The following is a 14,743-nucleotide window of genomic DNA, read 5'->3' on the forward strand; positions in this document are numbered from 1 at the left end:
ATTTTTTAAATGAATAGTCTCTAATGTAGACTTTTTTTTTTTTTTTTTTTTTTTTTTCAGAAAAGTTCATTGGAATTTACGCTTGTATACCATGCTGTAAAACACCATCTAAGTTACGTCAGCACAGACTGCAATGTTAAACTTCTGTCAGAATTGTTTCTGAATTCTTCCCTAGCAAATAAAATATCATGTGTGAAGACAAAGTGTGAGGCCCTAGTGAAAGCTGTACTAGGTCCATATAGTGTGGAATGTGTAACAAAAAAATTAAGAGAACATGTCTAATTTGGTGTGGATATTGATGCTTCAAATAAAGGAAACCAAAAGTGTTTCCCAATAGCTGTGAGGTATTTCGACGAAAAACTAGGTATTTGTAATAGAATTATAGACTTCTATGAAGATGCGGACAAAAGTGCTATAAAAATGTCTCAACAAATTTACAACAGAATTTTGGAACATGGTTTAATGTTGTCCCAGATTTCAAGCTATACTGCTGACAACACAAATTTTAATTTTGGGATTTTTTTTTTCTGTATATATACACCTAAAGGCAGAAAATTCAACCTTGGTTAAGTCTAATTGTTGTGCACATGTTGTTCACAATTAATGTAAAGCTGGGATGGATTCTATGTCAATTGATATTGAAATATTGATAATTAAAGTATTACTTTTCAAATTTGGCAAAAAGAGTTTCACACTTAAAATAATTCTTTCAGTTTCTTGATATTGAATACACTTTTTTTTTTTTTTTGCTTTACGTCGCACCTATACAGATATGTTTTATGGCGACGATGGTACAGGAAAGGGCTTGGACTGGGAAGGAAGTGGCCATGGCCTTAAGGTACAGCCCCAGCATTTGCCTGGTGTGAAAATGGGAAACCACAGAAAACCATCTTCAGGGCTGCCGACAGTGGGGTTCGAACCTACTCCCGAATACTGGATATTTGGCCGCACTTAAGCGACTGCAGCTATCGAGCTTGGTCACTAATTTGTTAAGACATGTGCCAACAAGATGGCTTTCTATAAAGCCTGCTATCAAAAGACTGCTGAGAAACTTCCCAGTGATAGTATTTTATTTTTCAAGTGTTGATGACTGTCCAGTAGTCATTAAGAAATATTTGTTAGGTTCCTTAGAATCCGACTCTGGTAAGCAAACAGTTTTAATAGAATTGTAGGCTATCTACATTTTTTGTTACATTTAGCAGATGTTTTCAGTAAGGCAGTCTTAGTCTTGAAAAGAGTGATCTGGGAGTCTGTGAGGTATATACTGTTATGAAAAATTTGAAAATGCAACTGGAACAGAGAATGGTGGAATCATTTTTTAGTTACAAAGTGACTTGCACATTTAATAAATTGAATGATTTGTTTACTGGGGAAGTTATGGTCTGTGAAAATGATTTTATAAGTGTCTATGAGGTTTGTGCTAATTATCTATGTAAATGGTTTTATTTTTGTGGCGATTCTAATGTTTTTTTCACTGATGAATTGTATAACTTTATAAAAGTCACCTCAGTTCAGAAAGATTTTTAGAAGTTAGTGGAGACACTAGGTTTGCAGGAAAAGCTGAATATTGATGACATGTGTTCAGAAGTTGTAGAAATAGTCAGTTTGTTTTCTGGTGAGAGTGGTGCTGGTGAAAAGCTAAAACTAACTCTCCTAAGTAAAACAATACCAGATTGGTGGGTATATATCACCAGTTTAATTGGCCCAGAAAAACTGAATAATATTTTGATGGCACTTAAGTTTGCCTTAAGTATATTTCCATCAAATGCATATACTGAAAGAGTATTTTCAGTAATGGCAATAAAATAGAGAGATGAAAGAAACAGATGTTCAGTAGATTTAATAAAAATGAACTTCTTGTGTACTTCAACTATGATGAGAATTGTAAGGAATTTCAAAGAAAGTTTTGTTGAATAAGAAACTATTACAAATTTCTTCTTCAAATGACAAGTACTGTACTTGTGAAATGTTCATTTCAATGTGAAGACTAACGGATTATTAGTTTGTAATAAATTAAGTACCTACATATTTCACGCTGACGCTGTTATAATATTACCGGTATTTATTTGTTAATATAACCCTGGTCTCTTCTCTTAATCATGGCTACGGTGCCTTGATTTAGCGCTATATGACAAGGAAATGGAACAGTTCTTTATTTGCTATCTGGAATCGAGCGACTGTTCCTTATTTGCCACCCGGAAATCTGGCAACCCTACCTGTATGGCTCCCTTTAATTTTAACTTACATATGTAATTTTACCTTCCTTCAGGCTAGCAACCCGTCGGAAGGACATTTGATTGCTTTCAAGTCTTGCAAAAAGTAAAATGCAAGACCGTAACGGGTCACATGGCCCAATACTTGGAAGGAAGATGATGATGATGATGTAATTTTACATATTTAAAGAGTCAGGAAATCTTTGGTCTGAGATGATGCAAAACTTTTTGATGTAATGACATGTATTCCAATAATGTTGCAATAAAAAAATAAAAAATGACTAGAATCAAATAACAATGGCATTGAAGGATACAAAGTTATTTGTAGCCACAAATGCTTTGTTGATGAATTAATAAAATTATTATTATTATTATTATTATTATTATTATTATTATTATTATTATTATGGCGTGCGGCCTCCGGAGGCGCCTGGTGCAGGTCTTTTTTTAATTTGACGCCTGCAGGCGACCCGCGCGTCGTGATGAGAATGAAATGATGATGAAGACTGCATATACACCCAGTCCCCGCACCAGGGCAATTGACCAATTATGGTTAAAATTCCCGACCCTGCCGGGAGTCGAACCCGGGACCCCTGTGACCGAAGGCCAGCATGCTAACCATTTAGCCATGGAGGGGAACTGTTCATAAATTTGAATTAAAAGATAACAGTGCACACGTTTCAGCAGTTTCCTTCCTCACTGCTTCCCGGTATAACACTGAATTAACATTTGTGATTAAATTTAATAACTACTCACAAGTATTGTCATTTAAAAACAAACAATCAGAATATTACAAATGACAAACAATAAGCACCTAAATATTGGTACCTCCCTTTGCCCTTTCCAGGGAACAACCTTCATGTTCTCTGTAGTTGAAGAAAGTTAAGTCCAATATTTTGCAGGCACAATGTAGCTCCTGGTATTCCGGTTTTCCCTCTCGTATTTAATTCCAGGAACACTCTCCAATATCATTCCATTTCATCTCTCATTCATTAATCATCGCCCCAGAGGAGTGCGACAGGCCTCGGCAGCCGGCACAATTCCTATCCTTGCCGCTAGATTGGGGGGGGGGGGGGCTTCATTCATTCCATTCCTGACCCAGTCGAATGACTGGAAACAGGCTGTGGATTTTTCATTTATCATATATCAGCTGACTTCATGAATTTCTAGCCACATCGTGTGTGAAAAACAAAATGAAGTATGAAAACTGTTTTCTTTCTATTTGAATAAAAAAGGTTATGGATGCTTCAAAATCACTTGTACTAAACTGAAAATATAGTTTATCAGCATTAATTCCCCATAATGGAAATGGTCTTGATGGTTGTAATTATGAGAAGTAAAGGAGTGCAAAAATCGTGCTTTCTGTTTTCATCTGTATTTATTGTTCAACATTAAAAACTTCATATCTGGTCCGTATTGAAAGGAGATAACATACAATAGAGGGAAATTTGATTGATCCAATTACAACATTATATTAACAACATATTATATATTGCAAAAAGGTGGATCAATAAATTTCCCTCTATTGCATGTTGTATTTATTGTAGTTGCCATATTCTCATGCCTGTACCTATTATATGTTCCTATTCTTCTACATATCACGTACCAAGGGTATATTCCTTATCAGTATCTTTATCAATCTCCACCCCTTGAGGAATTTAAATTCAGAACAAGGAAAAAAGAAATGACACTTGCTCCTACCTGAACACGCAGCGGGTGCATCATGATGAGTGCAAGGACGTCCCTAGGGGGCAGAACCTCGTGTAGCAGGAGACCTTGATGACGGATTGCCTGACACATGAACACCGAGAGGTATCGGTGCAGCGGTAAGTGGAACGACACCTGGAGACTATCCGTCTGAAACACACCAAGCTCATATTAAAGTAGACAATACAAACATAATTATGTGTCATTGTGAATGGAGATCTAGCTGGTGCCTCTGAGGCACTGGTTCTAGAAAGAAGTAAGTTCAGGACCTGGGTACCCAAGATAAAGGATCTTTCAGAAAGAGTGAAGAACTGGTATAAGGTAGTTTGAAGGCAATAGCTGCATTTTCCACCAACATGCCATAATTTTGCCCCGAAAAAGATTCTTTAACATGCTAGTAAATCTACAGATATAACTGCTCGCATTCAAGTACTTTTAAATTCTAACCATTTGATTCCATTGGCCTCCAGATTCCAAGATCACAGGTTCAAACCTGGTCAAGGTAATGGGATTTTTGAAGGGTGGCAAAAGTCCATGGAATTCGCCATGTCGTACGATGTACAAAATCTGTGGCGACATAATTAGTATTGACCCAACATAATTAAAACTCAAGCCACAGGTCACCCGACAGATCTGGTTTACTCTGCCATGTGGTATAGTGGAACGTCAAAATTTGATTCTCACACAGCCTAAATATTAAAATGTTTGCATACGATTAATATTAATCCAACTGTTTGTGCTAGGATTCAACCATGCAATCTTGAGCTTACAAGGCCAGCGTAATTAAGGTTGCTATATAGCTAGTCTAAAATGACCATTAATTTACATAATTGAATACTCTAGTGGAAAAATGTTCAAAACTACCTTTTTTCAAAATGCAATATCATAATGGAAAAAAGTTACAAATACTCTGTTCCATACAGCAGTGAACTCTGGTGGTTAAAAATGGTTGAGGGGTAATGGGATTTTTGAAAGGTGTCCATGTGGACTCTCTGTGTTGTACGATACTGTCAAGTGAAAGATCTGTGTTCAGTATAGAACGATGAATTAAGGAGGCTGTGCAAAATGCTTAGCATCATGGCTGATGAAGAGAAAGTTTTGCCAGTTGACAATGTTAAAGAACACATGAATAATAATAATAATAATAATAATAATAATAATAATAATAATAATAATAATAATAATAATAATAATAATAACAACAACAACAATAATAGATAAAGTTTGAGAATTGAACGAGAATAAAGTAAAGGTGACTAAAGAACAGTGGGAAAATATACTGTACACAACATACAAAAACACAGCTGTAACTGCTACAGACACTCCAGATATGGTAGGTGGAAGAATGTTTCAAACTTTACAAGATGATGTGAACATGTTTAGACTGATGCTTTCATGGCCCCTATTAATAGACATAATAATCTTTTGGGATTTTGTCACATAAAAGAAACGAAAAGTAGAAATTCTTTACATAAAGAATCGAAGCTGAAATCCTACATGGCCAGACAGAAACTTTGTGCAGCTGAACATCCTGTGTCACTAGTAAGCTGTGTGCCCAGTGGCTCACGATTTTCTGCTTGCTGCTCCAATGCAGGCTTGCCTACAGTGAGGGCTGTAAAATTAAACCGGTTGCAGCTAATGGAATTTGAGGCCTTGCAGTGGAAACTGAAAGCCTTTTATTCTTTGTATGTAGTATTTTCCTAGCACTTCTGGTATGTTACCAATGTTTGAAGGAAGGTTTCAGCATGAAAGGTGCTGCTTTCCTTGTAAAGGCATACTGTACACAGATTTGTTCAGAAGGTCAATTTACTTCACTTCCTTGTATTTAAATGTGTCTTATACAATGCTTCTCCAATGTAAGGAAAACAAAACAGTATTCTCACAATACAAACTTGAATTGTATTAACACAAAAAAAAAATTATTTATTGTAAATTACAGAATTTTGTTGAACACTAATTTCCCGGAATAATAACCGAATTGGATTTTCTTTTCCTCTTCCAGCACAATTTTAATTTTGCTGTTTGCAATGTTTTTCCACTGGGGTATTCATTACAGAACCTAGAAACTACACGGCCACCATTGAAAGTGTCAGCAATCAACTGTCTGCTGAATACTGGACAATGATCCAACTGAACTTTCCAGGCTTCACTGAAACTAGAGAAGTAATCATCAAGATCGCCAAGCCCTCTGATATGTACGTGTCAACCAACAGTAAAACCGACACTGTCTCATCATTCATAATAAGGACTGGCTACATAGGGAATGACACCACTAGAATTGTTTGTACCTCAGACACTTACATATTGTCAAAGCCAAGGACAATATTGAGACAGGCCAAAGAAAGTAACAAATTTACTCTAGTTCATACCAGTAGATGTAGGGCACTATAACACTATGTCTCACCAGAAATTGATCTGGTTGTTATGAACATAATTAACCAAAGTGAATCTGGTCTCTGAAATTTCAAATTGAATTAAAATTTTCAGTATCTGGTTCACTTCTATCCCCATAATCAAGCAGAACAAAAAAATTCACCAACATTAGAGATGTGAAGCTTGTACCTGACCAACAGAACGTGCGTAGGGTGCGATTGTTGCCTACAGTAGCTGGAGAGGTCTTGTATCAACGGATTCATGTGTTGCAACTAGCTTGTTTAGTTTGTGATGCATATTAGCAAAACAGACCTTGGTGCAGCGAGCCACTGTTCTGTACTGTCCACTCCTGCAGAGCAGTTTTATGTGACTGAGATGGAGAAATGAGAATTCTGTGATTTTTCAGCTCTTTAAAAAACTTCACTGCACAAAACTTCACTCACAAATCGAAAAATAGACTGCACAGGTGAGCAGTTCAACGTCCGAGCAAAGAGGGAAATGTGATGCAAGATGTCGCTGACTAAACAAGAAGAGCTTAAAATGTATTTCCTTCAAAAAGAGAGGGAAGGGAGATTACGTACAGTCTCTGCCTCAAGTGCACATCAATTCAGTGCTCATATCACTACAAAACAAAAACATCTCCAAGTTACTCCCCTACATTTCTCCATCACTGTGGGATTTCTAAAAATCGATACCTGCAGATGGAAATCAGCTATCGTAGTACTCAAGACAATTTGTAAGATGACAGCAGTGGTGAGTAGATCTATTCTCTTTGGTTGAGAAACATGAGATAATATCTCCACGATTTGTTCATTTGTATGTTATTATACACAAATGTACATAAATACAGTGAAATCTCGTTAATGGATTTCCTCACTAAGACAATTCCTTGCTTAACACGTCATAAATTCGAAGTCCCGATTTCACGTCGTATTAAATCTATATAAAAATACCTCCCTTACCACGTCACAAATTTACACTATTACGGCTTAGTAAGATAAATTTTTTTATAGCCTTGAAAATGTTCTTGGTCGTCCCTTGTGAAAGGAACGTGATATCCTACACAGATTAGACCCCTCGCAACAGGAGGCTGGTCGGAACAAGTTGCACAGAAAGGGAGAAATGGCTTTGAATTCCTGAACTTTACAGGGTACACCTTTGGGAAGCGAGTCGTTAGCCTCAGCAAAGTTCAATTTTGCTGTCCGGTTTTCATTGAGATTGCAGAATAACCCAGAAAGCCTGTTTGTGTTTGCATTCCATTCAAATTTAGAAATTTATTCTGTGTTAGGTGATACAGTGAAGGGTAGCGAATATTTTTTGCGTAATAGCCTACATACGGATTAGGAACACAATCGTGTGAAGTTGACTAGTGGTGCATATTTGTGTAGCCCAGTTATAGATACTACAAAAAAAAAAAAAAAAAAGTGATTTTGCTTATTAATAAAGACAAAATATATGCCACAGAATGCATGTTCTCTATAAAAACTGGTGAAATAGAAGAGGTAGAGAAAAAAGAAAGGAAAAATATTGATGAAAATTTGAGGACCATTGAAAATGAAGGAAGGAGAGTTTAGACATAGGAGGAATGAAGATTTATACAAAGACGAAGAAAATGAAAGGCAGTTAGACACGATCAGAAAGAGGATAATTACATTTTTTGGTCACATAATCAGGATGGATAACAGTAGATTGACAGAACTAGTGTTTAACCATGTTTGCAAGAGCAAGAATTGCAACCAGTGGATCCAAGGAGTAAAAACATGACAGATTGGAATAACAGACAATGTAATACAAGACAGAACAACTTTCAGAAGTTTGATACAAAATTTCAAGGGTTTCAAGGAGAAGGAAAAGAGGAAAGGTAATAACATCTGGACACAGGAGGAAACAGCAAAGTTAAAGGATGAAGAATTATTGGAAGTCAAGAAAAGAAGGATTATGATGAATGCACAGGGTTACTTTCCGTTGTCCTTAGATGGCCAAAATAGAAGAAGACAAAATTAAAATCCCGGAAGTGAACAGGCATCCGCATCTTTCAACGGTGGCGCATATATTGAAATCTGCACCTTCAAGTTTTGACTCAAGTTGATCGAAGTGCTGTCGCATTTGAGATGACTGTCAAAGCAATCCTCTCGCACATGGCCGAGTTCAACCTCCAAAGAATTCACGATCGAAGAGAAAACAAAGATAAATAACCCATTGATCCAAAATATAAGGTTTCAGCAGACATTTGTTTTACAAACAGTGTGATCTGCAAATAATGTGCTGATACTTTTATGGGCAAATGTTTTTATATTTGTTGTCTGCTGTTTTACACACATTTTGATACTGTTATTTAATAAGACCCAGTGGAAAAACTTTTCGTCTTTGTTCTCTCATATTTTTCATGTCTTAATACTCTCGTCTTTATAAACGGTAGATAGCCTATATCTTTCACTGTACCTGTACGTACCTGACCGTAAAATGCATGCATTATCCTTGAGATTCTATGATTAAATGCATGCATGTCAGAAAAAGGAAAAACAACATATCAAGTGTTGACATATCTCTGTTGGATAGTTCTGATTCGTGTATTCAATAGTACATTATCACGCTTAAAACATTCTCTTTCCTTGCTCCCTGCAAAAACGTCCTAACGAATTTTTAATGAATAAACTAACCTTTGAAATCGGTCATCCACTCTTTGCCATATTTTGAGGTATATGACCTTACTTAATTTCAGTACGTAGCATTTAAATTATGCGATCGTTTACTTAAGCCTTTATTTCTAACAAGTTAAATACCGTTATCGGCCACGTTATTCACGCATTTAAAAAAACGGAAACATGTTCTCTTTAATTTTCGAATTGTGTTTACAGAACTCCAGTTGGTAGTATTACTAATAGACTCTGACATTCCCTTCGAGTTTGAATATTGACGAGAAAGCTTACTAGTGCACATAGTGCAAAAACTATACCAAAGATGATAGATCGCATTCAATATAATCAATGAAGTGCATAAATATCGATAACAGAAAAAATAACGCAGAGATGCCAACTTTCAAGAAGGTAATTCGTAATGTAGCCGTTCGGGCACCGGGGGTTGGGGGGGGGTGATATGACGGGCGTGGCGTGGCGTGGCGTGGCGGCCGTAGAATTTTCTTTTTTCGAGATCTTACTTATGTACATATCATTGAAAAATTAATGAACAACATACAATTCAACCATATATTCAAAGACTGTCATATAAAGAGTGTATCATTCTTACCTGCTACAGTAACACGTGATCTGGAGTACATATCTGAGGAAGGTTGAGGGATCATTTCTTTTGTTGAGTACTGTAGTTTCTGCCCTTAGCAGCTTGTAGTTGCTGTTTGGTAAACGTACACTGGTGACATGCCATTCCGTTTGATATCGTGTGCTTCCTCTGCACTAAGGCTGATGACACATGGAGCGGTTTTTGCCGAGTCGGCAGCCGCGTCGGCCGCCGCCTGTGATTGATACAAAGAGCGGTTTTTGCCGACTGTGACGAAACCACTGCCTGCTCGAACTGCATCTAAAATGACTGCTTATAAGCAGTCATCGGGTGCGTATCGAGCAGGCAGTGGACAAAACACATTAGTGAGCGTGACGTTAGGTGAGGAAGGTAGCTAAAATTACCGAAAAATAAAGGATTGTTCTTATTCTTATTCCAAAAGTCTACTTACTCTATATGTCCTTTTACGTGTATATTATTGAATTTCAAAGATACTTCATGATATCTAATACAAGAATACCTACTAATGATGCAATCGCCGCGTAAATTCAGCCACGCCCGACTAGAGCGAAGCATCAAGTTGGCCGTGATTCAGCTGAATCAATGGCGCTAGAGCGCGCACAAAGTCTTCAAAATGCTCGCTGCACCGCCAGCTAGACGACAGGCCGAGTCGGCAAATCTGCCGCCTGACGGCGAGCACCGCTCTGTCTGTTTCATCCCATCTGATACAATAGAAACATGCGCCGACTCGGCAAAAACCGCTCCGTGTGTCATCAGCCTAACAGAGCACTTAACAGTTCGGTGTTCAGGTTATGTAGCGCATACCTATCTACGAAATGCCACTGTAATATTTGTCCCAAATTGAACATAATCATTCATTTTACACAAATTAAGTGAAAAATCTGCGGTAAATTGAGCAATACCGTCGTTACTAGAGAAATATGTATACGTTTTTACAGGCTTTAGACAGAAATCACTTATGTTGTACTCTGCTTCTCGTGCCGTCTTTTGTTTCTTTCTTGAGGTCCAGGGCTAGCACTGACGAATGGGATTGCTATGTCTGTGAATTCACATTATCTTTGTCCATATGACTAGCGCGGACAGTTCAAACAGCAAAATAAATATATTACTTTTTTGTTGAAAGGAAAATAGCATGATCCCTGGACCAATAAATATATCATTTATGAATGAGTTAGGGCACAAAACGAATGAGCAACATGAGGAAAACGACACCTAATTAATGCAAACAACTTCAGTGAGCAAAGACATCACACACAAAAGTGTTTGACAAACAAAACACATACGGAAGCACTGCGACGTAGCAGAAAAAAAATAGTTGTAAGGTAGTAAAGTATGTATCCATATCATTCTCTTCAAGTAAAACATTTCATACTATTTCTTAATTTACCCCATATTTTCGAGTTTATTTGTATAAAAGCAATTATTATGTTCCATTTGGGACAAATATTACAGTGACATTTCGTAGATAGGTATGCGCTACGTAACCCGGTGTTCATATTAGCACAGAACTCACTCTTGTTCTTCGTCACCATACGCAACTGAAAATTCGCGGATACACACACTACAAAAACATGCGTGAATGAGATTTTGAGGAACGCAATAAACAGGGCCATTCTTTCGAGTATTCCTCCCTAAATTTTGAACTACTTTTGGTTTATTACTAGCGTCACTAATCATGGTAACGTCACCACACGTATTTTCCTGCACAATAAATCGCTTCATTATTTCAAACCTTTCGCATTTTGTAACACACGATTAGCATATATCCTACAAGAGCAATATATGTAAATTTGGCAACCAAAATCGCAATAAATACTTCAACAGTCATGCACGAAGTAGCCACAATGAAACTGAGTTTCTCACCACTTCGCCGCCAAAACAAAGGCGAAACAACTCGCACATTTGAATGGAAGTCTGGTCATGCGATGAACAAAGACAACAGCTCCGCAAGATATACCACTTCACAGGTGCCGATTTCTCCAGTAACGGAAGCACACACTGAGTTTGGCGCGAGAAAACTCGAAATATTCTCAAATGAGGGACAGGAAAAGGGTATAAATGATTACCGAGAAATCCAAAAATAATATTCTGAGAATTAAAGCTGTAATGGCATTCCTTGCCTATACTTCTGAACACTTCATACACTTAGATCTGAAGATCACCAAAAAATCGTAATTTGAGGTGTGCGATTCGTAAAGGCGTAATTGTGATGGGAAATTCGTAATTATTACGATTGAATCGTAATAGTTGGCATATCTGATAACGTATGCTAAATCACTCGTAATAACGGACGCGTCTGGGATAGGGTTATCGCTGTAACAGAAGGATAATAGTTTAATATAGGAATTTTCAAGGGACAGAAAAAAACTATCATGACAATGGAGTTCTCGCTATATACTATCACAGATGTTTTTCCATTTATTTTTAAAAAATATATAACAAGAACCTTCAAATTACTCTCAGACTCAAAAGACGCTTACAGACACTTTGAAGTGCACCTGCGCTATGATTTGAGTGTGGTGGTGTGTGATTTGCTATTTCAAGATTGGTTGTCCCCCCCTCCCCTCCCCCCACTGTTACTTCCCCTTCCCTTCTCAAGTGTAGTCTTGGTGGCTGGTTGTGTCCAGTGCTTGAGTCTCATTATTTATTTGTCGCTCTGTCGGAGTATCTACTTTGGGGTTCCTTTCGAACCCGAGGCTGCTGGGCAGCGAGCATCGGAGTGTAAGTCGTGAGTATATGTTGCATGTGTATACTGAAATGAAGTGAAAGGTTAATGCTTGTGGCAGCGAATGGGTGTATAATTGGGGAAGGGTTGTGCTTCTGGGTGTGCTGTGCTGTGCTGTGCTGTGTGGGTGTGCCAGGTACGTAGCCCAGGGGCCTGTGGGCCAGCTGAAGGCCGTTCCATTTTCATAATTTGTATTAGTTCAATGTTACATTCTGGTAATACTTGTATTTCTTTTATATTACCTTTTGGTAATAGATTGTCTGTTCGCTGTTGATGAATGTACAAGGCCAATAGAAGTTTATTGGTTTATTACTGAACGGGTGCTTCAGTTATGATAATGTAAATATTTTGTTACCTCTGAATAAATGACGGATGAATTCACGGATGGAAAACTCCCTAACCTCGGTCCACCTCGCTTCTCCTCTGGGTATGTTCCTTTCCCCTCGGCCCTAATGCTAGCACCTTCTAAATACTGTACTCGCTGTAGTGGACTTCAATTAATTAATTGAAGGAACAAGAATCCACCTGATCGATACTTTCACTTTTATTTAGCCTTAGGCTATTTCAATAGACATTAAATTAAAAGTTCAGAACATGTTTCGAATGCATTGCATTCATCATCAGCTGCTTACATTTGGCAAAAGTAAAAATTAGCTAAGAACAGTCTCACAATTTTCTTAAAACCTTAAAAACAAGTGTTAGTAGTGCATGTGTGAATGGATGTGGGGGCTAGAAGGGGGGATGCATTGAAGGCAATTGTTAGTTAACTATGACTTATTATTAAAAATCTTAATGTTAAAAACACTGATGGACTAAAATATAGTTCACTATAAGTCTTGTGAATTTTCCTTAAGTTCGTTGATTACTGAAGAACTTGTATGCACTATGTGAAGTATTTCTGTTGAACTGTTGGTAAAAAGTTTCCTTAAGAAGGCATCCGGTGTTTTCACAAACATGCAAGGCAAGGGTAAGTTCATACTTCCATACTTTCCAACACTCAAAGACTTATTATCCGTCACGTTTTTCAAATTTCAACTAATAGCCGCATTTTTTCCTGCCGGTTACAGGTCGTGATACAGACGATCCAACTTTTTTCAATTCAAACTACAAATAGCAAACTTCATATTCGAAACAAGCCACACCTCTCCACCCAACAGAAGATAAGAGACGTGAAAACACCGGATGCCTTCTTAAGGAAACTTTTTACCAACAGTTCAACAGAAATACTTCACATAGTGCATACAAGTTCTTCAGTAATCAACGAACTTACGGAAAATTCACAAGACTTATAGTGAACTATATTTTAGTCCATCAGTGTTTTTAACATTAAGATTTTTAATAATAAGTCATAGTTAACTAACAATTGCCTTCAATGCATCCCCCCTTCTAGCCCCCACATCCATTCACACATGCACTACTAACACTTGTTTTTAAGGTTTTAAGAAAATTGTGAGACTGTTCTTAGCTAATTTTTACTTTTGCCAAATGTAAGCAGCTGATGATGAATGCAATGCATTCGAAACATGTTCTGAACTTTTAATTTAATGTCTATTGAAATAGCCTAAGGCTAAATAAAAGTGAAAGTATCGATCAGGTGGATTCTTGTTCCTTCAATTAATTAATTGGATCATATAGTCGATACGGATATGAAGTGGATAGTATGTAACATAGTGGACGTCTACGTATCCCACAGGACTATGTCCTAAGTTCAATTTCTTAAAGATGCAGGATTGACTTTCTGATAACTGGTAAATACTGTACAGTAAATGTTGACTAGTGCATGGAGTCAGTTTTCATTTTATTTATTTTCTTAGCTCAGTGGATAGTGTAATTCATAGGTATTTCATACTTTTTATTGGTATTTCATACGAGAGGATGAATCAGATTGTGAGAGTTCAGACATCTTTGGAAAATAATATTATTATTATTATTATTATTATTATTATTATTATTATTATTATTATTATTATTATTACTGCCGGGAACTCATTCTTACTCACTGGTAGTGTAATATGAGATAGTTCAGTAACTTTCAGGATTACTGTAATATGTAGAATTTGAATAAATTGTGGATTAATCTCAAGTTTTCAACCAGCACTGAAGCAGTCGATCATCTGTTTAAATTTAATATAATGTGCACGTGTGTGATTTTGAGATGGTTCGAATGAATTTATATTAAGTAATGGGATAGTCAACGCCATGTATAGTATGTCAATTTAAGCAATCTCGGTCCACCTCGCTTCCCCTCTGGGTATGTTCCTTTTCCCTTGGCCCTAATGCTATTCGAAATGTGTTCTCTAGTAAAGGCGAGCATCATTGGATTTATCTAGGAGACTTGCCTTGGGTAGAAATTGTTTGCAGCAAGTTTTATAAGTCTCTGTATCATGTTTCTTGAGTATGGGAACCAAATTATTTAGCTGCATTAGGGACGTGGATCTCCACTATTTTGTTATTCCACCACTGTCCGGTG

The 14,743-nt window shown here is 37.1% G+C and overlaps 1 protein-coding gene across 2 annotated transcripts in view; it reads right to left on the reverse strand.

Annotated features, from left to right (window-relative positions):
- Positions 1-14,743, reverse strand: part of Ubr3 (Ubr3 ubiquitin ligase) — a 526,217-nt gene that overhangs the window by 357,870 nt on the left and 153,604 nt on the right. For both annotated transcript variants that reach the window (XM_068227568.1, XM_068227567.1), the window contains exon 10: positions 3,915-4,070. In XM_068227568.1, coding sequence (XP_068083669.1) covers positions 3,915-4,070 — 156 coding nt within the window. The remainder of the gene's footprint in view (positions 1-3,914; positions 4,071-14,743) is intronic.

The sequence above is a fragment of the Anabrus simplex genome, chromosome 5 (assembly GCF_040414725.1).
Source record: "Anabrus simplex isolate iqAnaSimp1 chromosome 5, ASM4041472v1, whole genome shotgun sequence".
Taxonomy (NCBI): Eukaryota; Metazoa; Arthropoda; class Insecta; order Orthoptera; family Tettigoniidae; genus Anabrus; species Anabrus simplex.